Here is a 17,431-nt window from a genome sequence, read left to right on the forward strand (position 1 = left end):
GGGGAGACCCCGCGAGGGGAGCAAGCAAGGGCCCCGACCGGCTTTCTCCGGGGATATGGTTTCTGAAGAGGGTGGGGGGCAGCTTCCATGCTGCATGTGACCTTTTGGGGAAGCTTTCCCCCAAGGCCTCTTAATAAGGTACTTCCGAGCATCCCTGGCTGCCCCCTTCCTCACGTCCAAACCTGGAGTCCGCTTTCCTGAGGAGATGTGGTTGTTTAAGAGCTTCCCTGCACTGTCCATAAGCCCTTGGACCTTGGGCCTGAAGTCACTTATTTTTAATCTGTGCCCACCCCCATCCTGATGCATCCTGAGCCAGATCTCTGTGTATCAGAAATGGTTCTTTCTCTGAGAAAGAGAGAGAGCGAGAGAGAGAGGATAGAGAGCGAGAGAGAGACAGGAGAGAAAGAGAGAAGGATAGAGACAAAGAAAGAGAAATAGGAGAGAGAAAGAGAAAGGGAGAGAGAGGGAGGAAGGAAGAGAATTATGGAAGTCCATAAATGGAGTCAGGAAGACATGGGTTCAAGTATTGCCCTGACACCTACTAACTCTGTGATCACCAGTCAGTCACTTCCCCTCTCAATGTCAAGGCAGCTCTTTTGAAGGTTTGAGCTTGCATAGTTGGCAGCGGGAAGAACTTCTGTGAGGGAAGAAGGGAGAGAAGGAGAGAGAGAAAGAGAGAGAGAGGATGCTAGAATGAAGGGGTGGAGATGATTGGGGGAGAAATTAGAAACACAGAACACAGGAAGTTGGAGCTAGAAAGGCATTGTCGGGGCTGGGAAGGGGCTTAGAACAGGGGATGTTGGAGTCATGGAATACTGGACCCCATTGCAGGGGGATGGAGACTTAGAGTTTGGGAAGCTGGCTTCTAATCCCCCAAGGGCCCTATGCTGCCTGAAATGAGCCATTTGGTCTGAGATTTAAATCTACCCCCTGTGACCTTCACAAGGAGCCTTGGGATCCCAGAAAGCAGATTTGGGACTAGAAGGAGCCCCAGAGCTCCCCAATTGCACCTCCCCATTCCCTTTGTGGTTGCCATGGAACATGTGTAAACGTCTCTGGAGCGCTTCAGGACCTGTTCATTTGTCTCAGAGAAATGTGTTCCCAGATGCCCCGGGAGGAGGTATAGAAATCCAAAAATGACTCAATTAAAAAAAAACAAAAAACAAACGACCCCCCGCCCCCCCAGTTACTTTCGTCTCCTCCTGATATAGGAAATCAGTGTGAGCTGCTGACCCTGAGCTGTCGGTAAAGAAATGGCCCGAGGCAGGCAGAAGGGGATTCTGGGTGCCCCCAAGGACCCAGTGCCAAGACAGACTAGGACATACTCTGTGTAGAGCGCTTGGCCCAGGGCCTGCCAGATAAATCCTTGATCCCTGTCCTGCCGCCTTACTACCTTTGCAGATCCATTAGGAAGGATGGGAACCCTCACGGAGGGTGACACGGGCGCAAGGGCGAGGGCCGGCCCTTTTCCTGAGGGAACCGTTTCCTTGAGGTCTCCATGAAGGAACCGCAGCAGAGAAAGTGGAGGATGCGCCTGGTCCAGAGCCGCCAGTTTTCAAAATATGGGAATCCGAGATATTCAGGCCAGGATGACAAGAACTCGGGAGGGACCGGACGGCGGAGTCCTCCAAGCCTCTGGGATGGAGCTCAGGCCTGAGCGGCCAGTGTTGACGGCGTCAGACTATGACACCCAATCCCCTGCCCGTCCGCCCACAAAAACACAACCTCCAATCCAGACGCCTGCTCCGTGACGGGGTCAGAGCCTGGGCAGACTCCGGCGGCCATCCCTCCGCATGGCCAGACGATGGGGTCGAATCCTGCACAGCCGGCCTGGGCAGTGGCCAGGGAGCCCAGCGCCTCCACTTCCATCCGTGACGTCAGACAGCAGTTCCGTCTCTAAGGTGGTCAGGGTACCAGAGAACACCCCCTGGGCTGTTTGTTAGGAAAGCCCCTCAGACACAGTCCCTCTCAGGAACGAGCCTCGGGGTCCCCGGGATTCTGTTTCTCTTTGTTTTTTAGACAAGACCAAGCATCCAAAACAAAATATGAAACCGAAGCACAAAGCCCGCCGGAGCAGAGGTAGAATTATGTCGCCCGCCGGGCCGGGCCCTCATGGCCGCTCTGACGGGGTCGCCACGACCACTTTGTCCCAGCCAGCCCGGGGCCCACAGGCGCCGAGGAGGAGCCGCGTCTCCGGCCTGTTACTCTGGGAGCGAGTGGGCGGCCGGGGGTTCCGCCGTGACCTGGAGGGAGCTCCTTCCTGGCTCTCCCAAGCCGGCGGCCGCCCACCAGTGTCCTTGTGCTATGTTCCACCGCCGATTCTCCAGTCCCTGGGCCCCTCTGCTAGGGCCTGGCTGAGGAGGGGGCCGAGATCTTTTCAGTTTCCCATGATGACTGAGCCGTCAGGAGCCGACCGTGACAAGTGAGGAGCACGTGTGTTGGGGGGGGAGGGGAAGTCCGGGTCAGCTCCGGCCCGCCCACAGGCCGCCCAGGGCCAGCTTCCCCGACGGTCTCGGGGGGCTCCCAGGGGGCTCCTGCGACGAGGAGGCACGGCCGGCCTTGGAGTCCTGCGCATCCACGAGGGTCGCCACGTCCGCCTCGCTGGACAGATCCTCCGAGGAGAAGTTGAGGCTGCCCAGCTTGGCCAGTGAGTGGGAGCGCTTGAGCGGGGAGGAGACGGTCAGGCCGGCCAGCCGCAGGCGTGTCTCGATCTCCTGCGTCCGCTGCTTCACCAGGCCTGGCTTCCCACGCACGCTGTGGATGCTGTCACTGCTCGAGCTTCGCGTCAGGTTGGAGCTCATGGAGGACGAGGTGGGCGTGTAGCAGATGGTCTTGAGGAAGTCCTTGGAGAAGCTGCTGGTGTGGTCCGGGCGGCAGAGGAGGGTGGGCCCCGGGCTCTTCTGGGAGGCGCCCTCTAGGGGCAGAGCGGCCTCGCCGGGGCAGGGGGGGGAAGCGGGGGGGCCCGGGGGCGAGGCCGGGGGGCCGGGCCCACCCCGGGACAGCGGCAACTCGGGGCTCTCCTCGGGGATGCTGGCCTCCAGCCGGGCGGCCTCGGCGGGGACGCCCTGCAGGCGCTCCAGCTCTTTGGTGTGCTTGCGGACCAGGCCGGCCTTCTGCAGCTGGATGATGGACTCCTGGTGCTGCATCAGGTAGCTGCTGGCGCTGGGCTTGGCCAGCTCCTTGGCGAAGAGCAGCAGCCTCGGGTCCTTGGCGGTCCGGGCCTCCTTCCGGGAGCCCGGCTCCTCCTTGGGCGCCTCCGGGCCGGGCGGGCTCTTGTCACAGTTCTTCAGGAGGGCCGGCGGCTTGGCCGGGCCCTTCTGTGGCTCCTTGGGGGGTTCCGGGGGGTCCGCGGCCTGGCCGGGGGGGTTTGTCCCGGGCCCTGAGCATGGTCTCTCCAGGAGCCGGGGCTTGCCAGACGCCTGGTCCCCGGGGGAGGGCGTGGGAGGGGGCAGCAGGGGGGGCTGGGTACAGATGGCGGGGGGGCCGAGAGTCTTCTCGCACCGCTCCCCAAAAGCCTCTGGCCCTGCCCTGGGAGCGGGGTACATGCAGTCGGTGCACGACTGGTAGGAAGGCTTCACCTTGTTGAGGATCCCAAATATGGCGTCGTGCTGGAAGGCAAGAAAACACAGTGAGATGGGCCGGCGGGCGGCAGCCTGAGGGGAGGAGAGCCGCCCGCCTCACACCGGGGGAAGGCCCGGGGTCAGATCCTGCCCGGCCCTTACTAACTGTGCGACCCCGAGCCTCCGCGTCGCCATCTGTAAAACGGGACAACATCTGCGGGCCAGGGAACCCGTACCCTTGTTTGCCCCATGCCGCGGCTCACTGGGAAGTGAAAAAAAAATCTGACGGATGGACCATGACCTTGAGTCTGAAAGGGTCGACTTCCAACCCACCTTCAGGGACTAGCTGTGTGATCCTGGGCCAGTCACATAATCTCTGCTACCTCAGGTTCCTCATCTGTAAAATGGGGCAATAGTAGCATCCACCTCTGGGGAGGGGGAGGGCAAATGAGAGCATTTGCAAAGTGCTTTGCCAGCCTTAAAGCGGAACAGAGAAGCGGCGATGAGGTTGCTGTGGTCACTCTGCACGTGATCGCCCAGGGGAAACCCAGAGAAGTCATTGGTTCAAGGTCATGTGGCTATTTTGTCCCAGAGCCGGGCTTTGAACCGAGTTCTTTTCCAAACGTGGCTCTCGCCCTGAGCCGGAAGCCAGCAGGGACTCAAATCTCAGCGGCTTCGCCAGCTCCCACTGCGGAGCCTTAAAGGGGGCGAGCGCTTGGCAAAAGCTTCAACTGCTACAGAAACAGCCAATCAGGGAGTCAGGAGTAGGGGTTCGCCCAGGGCCGACCTGCTCTTTCTACAGGGCAGGAAACTGAGGCCGGGAGCAGAAGGTCACAGACCTGGGGCTGAGAAGGCCCAAATTCACCCCCTTGCTTTATAAAGGGTCTGAGGGAAGATCCAAACCCAGGGCTTCGTGATTCCAGCCCCAGCCCCCACAGCTCCCTCCCTCCCTCAGAGAGACAGGACTCGGCCAGGCTCGGAGCTGGCGGGACCCTTGGAGGGCAGCCCCGTACCCCCCTTTTCCTGGCCCCAATGTACCTCAAAATCCTCGGGGCAGCTCCTCTTGCTGTTGTTGTTGTTGACGTTCTCCTTGGGGTTGAGGCGGCTGTCCAGCGGCAGGCTCAAGGGCCGGGCCCGCCTCTCGGCCCCCGGGCTCTCATCCCGCTCCATCTCTTCCACCTGGGCCCCGGAGCCGCTCGCAGGCCGGGGGGCCCCAAACTCCAGCCTCTTCCTGACCTCCTTGTCACACGAGCCGGACCCCTTCTGGGGACGTCTGGCGGGCTCGGGCGCTGCCTCGAGAGGCCGGGCCTCCCCCCCGAGCAGAGCATCTCTCTCCAAGTCCTCCAGCTGGAGGAAGTCGCCCCCGTGGCCTGAGGAGTTGGGGAGGGGGTCTGAGAGCTGGCGGAAGCAGTAAGGGAAGGCCGAGCCCGCAGGGGCCGCCCCGTCCGGGAGCCCGGGCTGCTTGGGGCTGTCTGGGGCGACCAGCCGGGCCTCCAGATCCGCCTCCAAGCCCTCCATCGGGAAGGCCCCAGGGCCGGGGACCTCGTCGGGCCCCTGTGGGAGGCTGCTCTCAGTCTGCTGCTTCCACAACTTGTTGTGCCGCTGCTTGCTGTGGGGAGCAAAGGCAGAAGGTCAGCCCGGAGCCATGGTCCTGGCCCCAGGGGCTCGGAGCCGCCGGCCTCTCGTCTCCTCTGTCTCTACTGCACCACTGGACCCCTGGGCCTGCCTCCCTGAGGGTAATGGGGGGACTGGCCTGAATGACCTGAAGGTCTCAATGACCACTCGCTTTCCTCTGTGAAGGCCCTTCCCAGCCTGACACTTGGTGATCTAGAACCCCGGAGTCCCAGGGAGCCAGTGGGGGTTGCTGGGGGATCTGGGCCCTGTCCCCCCACTGCTGTTGGGCTGGGCTGGGCCCAGGATGCTCTCACACTCAGCTTTCTCTGTGAAGAAACTTCCCACCCTGACCCTCGGTGATCTAGAGTCCCAGAGGCCCAGAAAGTAGTGAGGGCTGCTGGGGGGTCTGGGCCCTGTCCCCCCCACTGCTGTCCGGCCCCCGGGCTGGGCCCTCACCTGGCGTCCAGGATGCCCTCGTACTCGGACAGCTGGCGCATGAAGCCCGCGTTGGGCCGGGCGATGCTGCGCTTCTGCTTCACGTAGTTGAAGGCCTTCTCCAGGGGCCAGCCAAACTCCTTCATGGCGTAAGCAATGACCGTGGAGGCGGAGCGGCTGACGCCCATCTTGCAGTGCACCAGGCATTTGGAATGGTTCTTCCTGGGGAGGGAGGGAGGGAGGGAGGCTGAGGAGGGGGGAAGCCAGCTGAGCGCATGGGAAAAACGCTCGGGTTTTCTAGTGCTCGGTCACCTTGTCCCACTGTCCACCCCCAGCCCAGCCTGGATGCTCACGGACACCGACCAGCACACCTGGGAGAGCAGATCCCCCAACTGAAAAGTACATCAGGGCCTGAGGGGGAGCCGGGCCGAGCCGGGCAAGGGCAGGGCTGAGGTGGGTGCAGCTGGGAGGGCGTCGAGACCCTCACCTGGGCTCCCACAGCAGCTTCTCCATCAGGCAGCCCAGAAGACATCCGCCAATGTCACGAGCTGCCCAATGCCCCGGAGAAGACCCTCTGGGGGAGCCTGTGATCTGAAGGGAGTTGGGGGCAGGGGAGAAGCGGGCAAGGGAGGCAGCCCATGAACAAGGAGAGGGCAAAGCTTTATTTGGGCGCAAGGGAACAATCTGGCCGCCAGACTGTTTATGTGACCCACAGCTGCTCAGCCGGCTGGGGGGCGCCATAAAGGGATGGGGGGCATCAGGGGAAGGGGGGCATCAGATGGGGCTGCGCCCGCCCTTCAGATTCCACATCCCGCAACCATGCTCTGGGAGCCCCCAGATCCGCAAGAGTCTCCTCAGGGAGCTCTGGGCCTTTCTGCCGGGGCATGAGTACAGTCACTCCATCAACAAGCACTTATTAGGCACCAAAAGCTCATCCCTGAACCAGGGAAATCACCCTAAAATGGGGACGATGCAATGTTTCCCACCCGCCTGTCAGAGCTGCTAAGAAGAGACCACAGTATCTTGCATCATCACATCCTATTTCCAGGAGGCTTTAAGTCCTACACTGGCTCTCCCCGCAGTTGACCTGTGAAGGAGGTAGTACAAATGGGGAAACTGAGGCTCATAGAGTTAAACTGACTTTACAAATATTATACCCATTTTATAGGTGAGAAAGCCACTCCCTGGGGCTGCTGGGAGCTTTTGACCTGCCTCCCTCATTTCAGATTAGTGGGAAGGGCCTAAGGAGGAGGCAGGGGCTTGAGCTGGGATTCATCAGGTAATGGGAACTCCAGAAGGAGGAAAGTCCCTCCATTAAAAAGATCATGGCATTTGCTCTGGAAAGGGAGAGCAGAGCTGCCCGGGGCATTGCAGGTTGGCCAGACTCTCAAAGGGCGGGACTGACAAAGGCTTGAATTAAGCTTCAAGGTCAGCTCTCTCCCCTTTTGGCCACACTGCCCTGTCATTAAAAGTCACAATACTAACTTGGATTTATAAAGTGCTTTTTTTTTTTTATTTTAATTTTTTTTTGAGGCAGGGGGGGTTAAGTGACTTGTCCAGGGTCACACAGTGTCTGAGGGCAGATTTGAACTCAGGTCCTCCTGTTTCAGGGCTGGTGCTCTACCCACCACACCACTAGCTGCCTGCTATAGTGCTTTAGTTGCTTCTGATTCTCTTGAGAACCCCGGGGAGAAGGCACAACGCTTATGGCCTTGACATTGGATTGATGGGAGTGTAACTTCTCAGGGCAGAGACCCCCACGGGCATTTTTAGCTTCCTGGCTGCTGCTCGGAGGCTGACTCAGAGAGATCCTTAATAGACGCTCACCGTGTAGCTTTCCCCTCCTGGGCTCATGCCTCAGAACAGCCCACGCTCTCCAAAGTGCCTGGTACACAGTAGGTGCCATATAAATGTTGACCCATCATGGGATGAGCCCAAGCCTGAATCCCCCCCCCCCACTCACTTGGCTTTGTTTATGAAATGATACGCCTCGTTCCAATGGGCAAGGAGGTCCGTGGTCTCCTCGTCGTACACCCTGATGTTGTGGTAGGCGAACAGGCCCGGGAAGAAGTTATCTATTTCTCTGGTGACATTCAAGATGTAGTCAACGCTGGGATGATAAAGAGCATGAGACGAGGGGGTGAGAACGGGGCCAGAACACACTCCCCCCTCCCCCCAACTGAACCCCGGCCACCAGAGAGATAGGAAGAACCCGGGGAGCAGGAGAAGGGGACTCCGGGTCTGGTCCCAAGCTCCAGCGGGCCTGAAGCAACTCACTTCTCTCTGGGTCTTGGCTTCTGACACCAAAGTTGGGGTATGGACTAGAAGGTCTTAAAGGTTCCCTCCAGCATCAATGTTCTATAGCCAGTTCTAGAGGCCCCCTTCAGGTCTTTCATATGCTGTCCTAAGCCCCCTTCCAGCCTTGACATCCCCTGTTCTAAGCCCCCTCTGAGCCCTGACATCCCCTGTTCTAAGCCCCCTCTGAGCCCTGACATCCCCTGTTCTAAGCCCCCTCTGAGCCCTGACATCCCCTGTTCTAAGCCCCCTCCCATCCTGACATACCCTGTTCTAAGTTCCCTCCCAAATCTGGTATTCCATGATTCTACCCACACAAACACTCTAGAACAAACCCTATTTAAAACGTTTGTTTTTAAAAGTCAGGCCCGTGTGCTGGTTCCTTGGGTGTGTTTATTCTCATCAATCCTGCAATTCTCCCTCAGCTGATGTCTCTCATTTCAGGAGCTCTGTGGATTCGGAGCAATTACAGAGCAAGAAAGGGAAAGGGCCTGAACTCGGATCTCCTGGGAGTGAGACACCCTCACGCTCAGAGTCCGGGGCCTCCAGCCCCGCGGCCGACACGGGGGATGCCGTTCAGCCAGTGACTTCACCTTCCCGGGGCCCCGGCTAGTCTCACCTGTAAAAACTGGCTAACGTTTCCTCCCTTTCCTCCTGCCCAGAATTCCTGGGAGGTTCCAGTGAGTTAATGTCTAAAAACCCCGTCAGGTGCGGCAGAAACGTAAGCTGTTATTACCATAAGAGTGCACCTTCCGGACCTGGGGGCCCAAGCCCACGGCTTATCGCCACCCTTGCTCTTCAAACAAACTTTCCAGAGAAAGAAAACATCCCCAGTAGCCCCAGAAATGTATTTTAGGATTTGTTTAGTCTTGACTTTTAAATGTGGTCATCCGTGGATGTCATGAGGGCAGACCCGCCGAAGGGGGATCTGGTCTCCCTGAACAGTTTGTTTTTGTCCTTCCACCCCCTTTAAAAAAAAATATAATAGCAACGTTCAGACATCTGTTCCCTGGAATCCAGATCGGAACATTCGTCTCTCATCCTGCTATGGAGTGAAGGCTTCTGGGCTCCCCACACTGTTCCTGGCAGGCAGGAGGCCAGTATTTATACAGAAAATCCCAGCAACTGTGGGCACACGATGAGACATCTATTTCTTGGACCCAGCTAATGTGGGAATGTGTTTTGTTTGACTCTACGTATTGGTTACAAGGATTTTATTTTTCTTTCTTAGTTTTTTTTTTTTTTTTTAAATGGTGAGGAGTAGGAAGGAAAACAAGATTTTTGTTCACTGAAATAATTTTTTTTTTTTTAAAGAAAAGAATATCTCTAACATTCTCTAAAGCTTGAAAGTTACTGGAATGACTTCTGGTGTCAGTAAAGAATTGGAAACAAAGTAGAAGCTCATGGACTGGGGAATGGAGAAATAAGTAGTGGCAGGTGAACGTGAAGGACTCGATACAATCTAAGAAATAATGATATAGAGAAGTGGACAAAGATCTACGTGATACGTGAACTGATGCAGGATGAAGGAAGTGGAGTCAAGAAAACTATATGGAAAAAGGACTACAACAGGATGGAAAGAACCACGTACATTTTACATGTTTTTGGATGTATTTTGGATGTCATTGGAAAAAATTAAATGTTATTTAAAAAAAAAGAAAAGTAAAAGAAATAAAATTATAAGGGAAAAAATCAGAAGGGAGAGTTATAAAATTATAAAGATCAAATGGGGATAGAATAAAGAGATAGGAGAAGATACTTTCACCTCATGCTTTGGCAGAGGGGAGAGTTCCATAAGTGTTGTACATTTTATATGTCGTACAGACATATTTTCAGACTTTTTCAACGTCTTGATCAGTTATGCTGATTTTTTTCTTCCTCTCTTTTTTTGTTATTTTAAAAAAATACTATTTGTTATATGAGTTCATTCTCTGGGAGAGGAAGGAGGAGGGATACTGGGAGATGCAAAAAATTTTTTTTAAAATTATTTAAATATTTAAAATTAAAATTTTTATTTATGTAAATCTATTATATAGATATTTATTTTATATTTAAATATTTAAAATTAATTAAAAATTTTTAAAAATAAAAATTTTTAAAAAATTATTTAAAAAACCAATGGAATCAAGTGAATAGTAATCAAAGATTCCTGATTTCTCCCCTGGGCAGCAGTGCCGGTAAACCCAATTGCATTTGGAACTCAATATGAGCTGAACTTGAACTCTTCATCTTCCCCCCAAAACTAGTCTCTCCATCTAAGTTGGCTCTTTCGGGGAGGACGGCACCATCTATCATGTGTGTCCTTATTTCTGATCCTTGACTCATCTACCCCCTTTATCTCCCACATCCAACCAGCTGCTAAGACGTATTGGTTCTGCTTTTCTAATTCATAACTGTCATCTCACAATTGTATCAGCCTCCTAACTGGTTGCCCACCTCAAACCACGTCTAATCCCATCCAGCCTCAAAGACAGCCTCAGACTATCACCAGCTTGTTCAAGGCAGTGAGGGGAGGTTGACCCTGTCAGACTGGGAGCTCCCCAACAGCGCAGCCTGATTTGTTTTGGTCTCCAAATCCCCCGTGCTCAGCTCAGTGTCGGGCATACAGTAGGAGCTTAATAAATATTTACTGAGTTGAGAGCTTCCCTTTTCAAATCTCCCTGAATTTCTTTTCACCTCCATTACTCCTTCTGTGTTATATCCCTCTTTATGGATCATAAACTATCAGGAGCTTAAGAAAAAAAATCACTTGATCCCCTGCATAAAATCCACCAAAGGATTTACGGATTTGCTACACAGAACTCGAAGGGATCTTAGTGGTTCTCCAAAAACCAGCCTATAATAACCCAACAAATGGCCGTCCAGTCGATGCCTGAAGGCAAGGAAGTGCCCATGAAGCTCTGCCCATCCCCGTCCCGCTCCTGGACAGCTTCCTTAGGAAGCCTCAATGGGCCTCTTTAGAACTTTCCCCCTGATTCCTGGATCTCACCTCCTGGGGCCAACCAGAGCAATCCTGCTTATTTTTCCAAGGAGGGAAGACTCCTAAAAATAACTTCTTTATTTAGATATTACCTTAAGATTTGCAAAGCACTTTACAAATATTCTCACCTTATCCTTCAAAAAGAGAGGAAACCTGTGAAGGAGGTGTTATTATCATCTCCATTTTAGAGAGGGGGAAACTGAGGCAGACTTGTCAGCTTCTGAATTTGAATTCAGGTTTTCCTACTTTCAGGCCCAGTGATGTATGAACTGTGACATCCAGCTGCTTCCTATATTTGTAACTCTCCTAACCCCGGCCCTCTCTTCTTCAGGCCAAAGAGCCACCTGCCTTCCAGCTAACCTTCCTGGTGGAACGGAAGCTTCTTGAAGGCAGGGACCAGCGCTCATTTGTGGATCTGTATCTCCAGGGCTCGGTACAGAGATGGGCAGTGTGGGTGCTTATGCGAGTTGACAGATTGGTGCATCTGGGGCGAGCTCCGACCCCTTCACCATCCTGGGGGTCCCAGTCCTTCCCAGAACTAGACGTGGCCCTCTGGGTATGGTCTGTCTGACCAGGGCCCCTCTCAGCCTCCCAGGGGCCTCCATGGCCCTGAGTCCAAACTCTCACCCTGCACCGCCATTCTGGGCCCTCCTTCTCTCCCAGGTGCTAGAGCCAAACCAAAGCCATCAGAGCTTCGGGAAGGGGAGCCTGGTTCCCCTCCTCAGCTCCTGCCAAGTCCTCTCCCCTTCCTGGCCACCTCTTCCTCTTCTCTAATTGGAACGAGAGCTCCTGGAGGACAGGGCTTGTCTCTCCTTAGCGTTTCTGTCTCCAGGGCTTAGCCTGGAGCAGGGCCCAGAGCAAGTGGCGGCTGATGCTCGCCCATCCGTGTATAAAGCGGAGGGCTCGGCCTGGACCACCACGGAAGGCCCTTCCAGCTCCAAACCTCTGATGCTATGATCCAAGGCACCCAAGCAGAGGAGAGGAGGAGGGGAGGGTCTCTGAGGGTCCTGCGGGCTCTGAGCTTCTAGGATTCTGGGTAGAAAAGTGGAACTGGAAAAGGCTAGTGAGAACGCCCTGACTTTCCATGTACTAAGGCCCTTCCCATCCCACCCCTCTCACCCCAAGTTCTAAGGCCCTCATAGCCCTGATATCCCCTGTTCTAAGGCTCTTCTCAGTTCTGACATTCTCTAGTCTAAGATTCCTCCCATCCCATGTTCTAAAGCCCTTCCCAATTCTGATATTCTGTGTTCTAAGACCCCTCCCATTCCCTGTTCTAAAGGTCCCCAGCCCCGACATCCCCTGTTCTAAGCTCCCTACCCGTTCTGAGATGCTTTGTTCCCAGGCCCCTCCCAGGCCTGACATTCTCTATTCTAAGCCCTCCCTGCTCTGAGACAGCCGTGGCAGCCTCAACAATGGTCTGTGGCACTTGTGTTTCTTTTAAAAAACCATTTCCCCACCAAAAAATGAAAAGGCGACCATTTGAGTCTCATGAATTATTCAGGGCGTGACATTCTGAAGTGCATTTGTCAGAGCCACTAATTGCTTCTGCCAGCTGCCGGGGACTGACGGGCGGAGCGGGACGACAGCCCATTCCTGGCAGGCTGCGAGGGGCCTTTGCTCCTGGGTCTGAAGGTCAATGGCAGCCTTCCCTGGGCTCGGATGAGGAAGGGCCTGATTAAATGAAGCCTCCCTGATAATGGGCCCCGATGTACTCACCCTGAGCCCTGAAGTTCCTCCAGATTGGACGCATTCCACTCAGATCCCTAGGAAGCAAAGAATATACAAAAATTCGACAAGTTTGGCGGGCTGAAGCCTCAGGAAGTGCCTGTGGCCTGGCCCCAGGGGCTCCGCCGGGGAAGGGTTTGGTCAAGGCCTGGGTATCAAGTGGAAGAGTCAAGGAGCCGCTGGGGGCTTAGAGGCAGTGATGGAGGCAGGAGATTTGGGCTCTGGCTGTGGGAAGACTCTTTAATCTCTGAGACTCAGTCTTCTCATCAGTAAAATGAGGCTGAAATAGATGTAATGGCCCTTGAGCCCTCCCATCTCTGACATCCCCTGTTCTAAGGTCCCTCCCAGCCCTGAGATCCCCTGTTCTAAGTCCCCTCCCAGCTCTGACATCCCCTGTTCTAAGCCCCCTCCCAGTTTGGACATCCCCTGTTCTCAGTCCCAACAAATTCTAATATTCCTGCTAGGTCTAAAACAAAATCTATTCCGAGTCCTCTTCTATCCCTGAACTGAACTGAGCAACCCTTTCTGTCCTAAGCAAAGGCTTTCTCCACGGGGTAACTGCTGACTTGACCAATCAGCTTCATGGAAACAGAGAATCAAGGGGAGCTCAGTCCTTCCTGGACTTCCAACATCAGGAGACCTTCCCGAGGAAGCCCCTTTTGGAAAAACACTCCTAAGGGCAGTGAGGGGATTTCTGGGAAGACTTGGAAGAGCATCACTTGGTTCTTGGGTTCCACGTCCATTCTCAGTAACCACGTGGAATGTTTTGAGGTTCCCCAAGGGGCAAAGGGCACCTGTGGCCTAGGCTTCCTCTAATGGAGGCAAAGGCCTAGCAATGGCAGAGGCGTGTGTGTGCGTACAGAGACAGAGACACACACAGATACATACAGACACATATAGACACACACAAAGACACATACAGACAGACACACAGATACGCAAAGAGACACAGACACACATACACACAAAGACAGACACACACACAGACACAAACACACAAAGAAACCTACAGATACATACAGACACATATAGACACACATACACACACAGACAACACACAGACACAGACAGACCCACGCAGACAAGACACAGATAGACACAGATACACAAAGACCATACAGATACACACAGAGACATACAGATATGCAAAGAGACATACAGACACACAGAGACAAGACACAGACTTACACACAGACAGACAGACATACACACATACTCAGCTCCCTCCCACGGCTGAGTGGATGCCATGGAACCCTAGATCACAATGTTGAACGATGAGCAAAGGATCCAGAACATGAGGAATGACCTTCAAACCCCAGCTCTGGCCATTACCCTCTCGGCGCCTTGGGCTCACCACCTGTAACGTGTGTGTTTGTGTGGAGGAAGGATAAGAGGAGTAGGGGTGGGGAGGATCGAGGTGACCTCCAAGAGCCTTCCTGGCTCTCAGTACAAAGACACCTGGGAACTAAGGGCTGGAAGGGCCTCTGCAGACACGAGTCAGCAATGGAAGACCGGTTGGAGCAGGCGGTGAAGGAGGTCACAGTCAACCCTCTAATTCTGTGATTCATTTCACAGAAGAGAAAATAGAAGTGGAGAAAAGGGAAAGGACTTGCTCAGGGCCACAAGACAAGGCACTGGTCGAGCCAGGACAAGTCAGTTTCTAACTGAACTTTTATTAAATGCCTATGATGGCCAAGCTCTTGTATGGCGCCTAGGATACAAACACAAAATAAAAGACAGCGCCCACCCTTAAGGGGTTAATATGTTACTTTAGACAATGTAAATAGAGCAATCATGTAAACACACTTTCCTAGGGCCGTTCTCATGAGAACAGTTCTCGGCACACAGCAGGTGCCTAATAAATGTTTGCTTGTACTACATTGGGTAGTACAAGCATTACTATCTTCATTTTACAAATGGGGAAACTGAGGCTTAGGAAGATGGGCTGATTTCCCTTGGAGGCTCGGAGAATATAAACTAGGTCCTCTCAATCCAGTGGCTTTTGTTTTTCTACTACTATCATTTCCAAACACTGAACCCGACCTTGCAAGAGTTAAGCCAGCGGTCTGCACAGTGAGCCTGTCTGCCTGCGTATGCAGCGTTTTATCCCTGTAACCCCCCACTCTCTACAGAGAAGACAGAAGCCACGTTATGGGTCTTCTCTAAGGCCAAAGTGGGCCTTTACAAGTACCCAGGGCCTTTTCTCCTTTCCCAAACATCCCCTGCCTCCTGCTTTTTCTGCTAAGCTGCTCTGACCCAGAATTCACTTCACAGGACGGGAAGGGTGGGGGGAAAATGGCTCAAATCCTGAAATTCCTTTAGGAGCGATCATGGAAAAAGTGATCCAGAGCCCCGGCTCCTGCTACCCGGGTAAGGAAAGCAGCCTTCCTTAGCCTGGGATGCCACCTAGTGGCCCGAAAACAGGCTGCCCAACTGGCAAATCATCTGACCTTTCTGGGCCTGCTTACTGCCCGATTACAAGAGGGTGATGTAGTAGGTGATCTTTAAGGCTCCTCCCAGCTCTGACATTCCCAGTTCTAAGGTTCCTTTCAGCCCTAACATCCCCTGTTCTAAGACCTTTTCCAGTTCTGATACTCTTTATTCTAAGGTTTTTTCCAGCCCAACATCCCCTGTTCTAAGACCCCTCCCAGGTCTGATACTCTCTATTCTAAGTTCCCTTCCACTTTTAACATTCCACATTCTAAGGCCCCTCCCAGCCTTGACATTCCCTGTTCTAAGACCCTTCCCAGTTCTGACACTCTGTCCTAAGGTCTCTTCATTCTAACATTCTTTGTATTCTAAGCTTCCTCCCAGCTCTTGTATTCTAAAGTCACTCCTTGGTCCAATCTCTTTGAGTCTCAATTTCTTCTTCCATAGATGAGGGGGATCGACTCCAGAGCAGGGAGGTATAACAGGAAGAATAATCCAGACTGGGGTTCAAATCCTGGTTCAAACAATCAATCCCCTGGCTTCTGGGTAAGTCTTCTTCCTCTTTTTTTATTTTTTTTAGAGGCAATTGGGATGAAGTGACTTTCCCAGGTCATATAGCTAGAATGTGTTAAGTGTCTGAAGGAACATTCGAACTCAGGTCCTCGTGAATCCAGGGCCAATACTCTATCCACTGTGCTACCTAGTTGTCCCCAGATCATCTTTTTAAGCCTTAGTTTCTTCCTCTATAAAATAGGGATTAAATACACACTGCACTGTAGACACAGGATTCAAGGAGAGGAAGGTTTGGTAAATTTAAGGGCATTTGTCCCCTTCAATTTAATAATATTTTTATATATGAAAGTGGTTTATCACTTTTTATGGGATCACATGATTCCTAATGAAAGATGGATTGTTTTCTTTAAATATGAATGTCCTGTATCAAAAAGTACAGGGTGCAAAACAATGATCACTTAGTATTTGCTGAAAACTCCCTAGCATTCTAGAGGGCACTCAAAGGAATCCACATATTACTAGGAGTGCAAGAGAACCTGAGGACCAGCTTAAGAGTTAGGAGTCACATTTCAAACAGATTTCTTTCCAGAAATAAAACTTTACAGGGGATTCTGCCTGATGGAAAAAGAAAAAAAAGATTGGTTTCTTAAGTCACTGACTGCTTTAGCCTGCTGTTTTCTTATTGACTTGCCACAAAGGAGCCTCAGGGATTGACACGTGTTCCCAAAAAAAGACGTCACACGTAGAACTTGGGCCGCTTACCAGATAAAGGTGATCAAAGATGAGGGAGGGCTTGTCCATCTGACCCAGGATGAGAAGCATCTCATTGTCGATGAACTCCTTGAACTCCTTCAGGTTGCAATTCATCTGCTTTTCTAATTCGTTGCGTATCTGGGGAGGGGTGAAATGTCAGGAAAAATAATTAAGAGACAATTTTCTCTCCCAAAGGGAAAAAAAAAATCCACAGCACCAGCCACAATTCATAAAAAGAAAGCCATGTCTCCTCTTTCCTCTCAGAGAGGATACAAAATGTCCCATATACTTCCAGAAGTCATAAATGAGTTTTGTGTTGTTTGGGGTTTGGGGCTAGACCAGAAATTTTTATCACATCAGTGAACTCCTAGCAGGGAAATTTCTTCCACGGAGATAAAATGGCAACTCTTACAATTTAAATGCTTGGATGCATGAGAAGTTATAAATCACTTGACTTGAACCCTGTTTTTTACCTCGAGACAGATCTCGATACACTATAACACATTGTATCTGGCTTTTTTTTAACTCTATCTCACTCAAGATGGAAGTTCAGAAATCACTCATGGGTCTTCTCCCACTATCAAAAGACTCGAAAACTCTGAAGTGGAAATCTTGGGTCTAACACTTGGCTTTATTATCTACTAGCTCTGTGACTCCAGGCAAGTAATTTAGCCTCGATTGTAAAAATGGGAGGGACAGCTAGTTGGCACAGTGGATAGAGCACCAATCCTGAAGTCAGGAGGATCTGAGTTCAAATCTGACCTTAGATACTTAACACTTCCTAGCTGTGTGACCTTGGGCAAGTCACTTAACCCCAATTGTCTCAGGGGGAAAAAAAAAGGAGGGCAGTATTTCTTGTACTGCTAGCTATAGCAGTAACCTTACAGCACCATGGGAAATATGAACTTTTTTTTAAAAATGTGATTCAAGGATCGTTAAATGATAGATGCAAAACATACTAGTGATTGCATCAGAAAAAGATGAATGTAAAAATACTCCACAATTCTGCAACTTTCACATCTTCAAAATTTTGTTCTAATGGTTGAAAGGCTGTGGTTCAATACTGTATATTCTTAACAGTGTTTAGGATATACAGGACACTGTATTAAAACTAAACTGACAAAGC

The 17,431-nt window shown here is 52.2% G+C and overlaps 1 protein-coding gene across 4 annotated transcripts in view; it reads right to left on the minus strand.

Moving 5' to 3' along the window:
- Positions 1 to 449: 449 nt before the first annotated feature.
- Positions 450 to 17,431, minus strand: part of SSH1 (slingshot protein phosphatase 1) — an 80,587-nt gene continuing 63,605 nt past the window's right edge. For all 4 annotated transcript variants that reach the window (XM_031948752.1, XM_031948753.1, XM_031948754.1 and 1 more), the window contains 6 exons: positions 16,315 to 16,443; positions 12,601 to 12,647; positions 7,573 to 7,719; positions 5,631 to 5,831; positions 4,599 to 5,169; positions 450 to 3,608 (listed from right to left, as the gene is read on the minus strand). In XM_031948752.1, coding sequence (XP_031804612.1) covers positions 2,463 to 3,608; positions 4,599 to 5,169; positions 5,631 to 5,831; positions 7,573 to 7,719; positions 12,601 to 12,647; positions 16,315 to 16,443 — 2,241 coding nt within the window. In that variant the 3' untranslated portion in view covers positions 450 to 2,462. The remainder of the gene's footprint in view (positions 3,609 to 4,598; positions 5,170 to 5,630; positions 5,832 to 7,572; positions 7,720 to 12,600; positions 12,648 to 16,314; positions 16,444 to 17,431) is intronic.

The sequence above is a fragment of the Sarcophilus harrisii genome, chromosome 1 (assembly GCF_902635505.1).
Source record: "Sarcophilus harrisii chromosome 1, mSarHar1.11, whole genome shotgun sequence".
Lineage (NCBI taxonomy): Eukaryota > Metazoa > Chordata > Mammalia > Dasyuromorphia > Dasyuridae > Sarcophilus > Sarcophilus harrisii.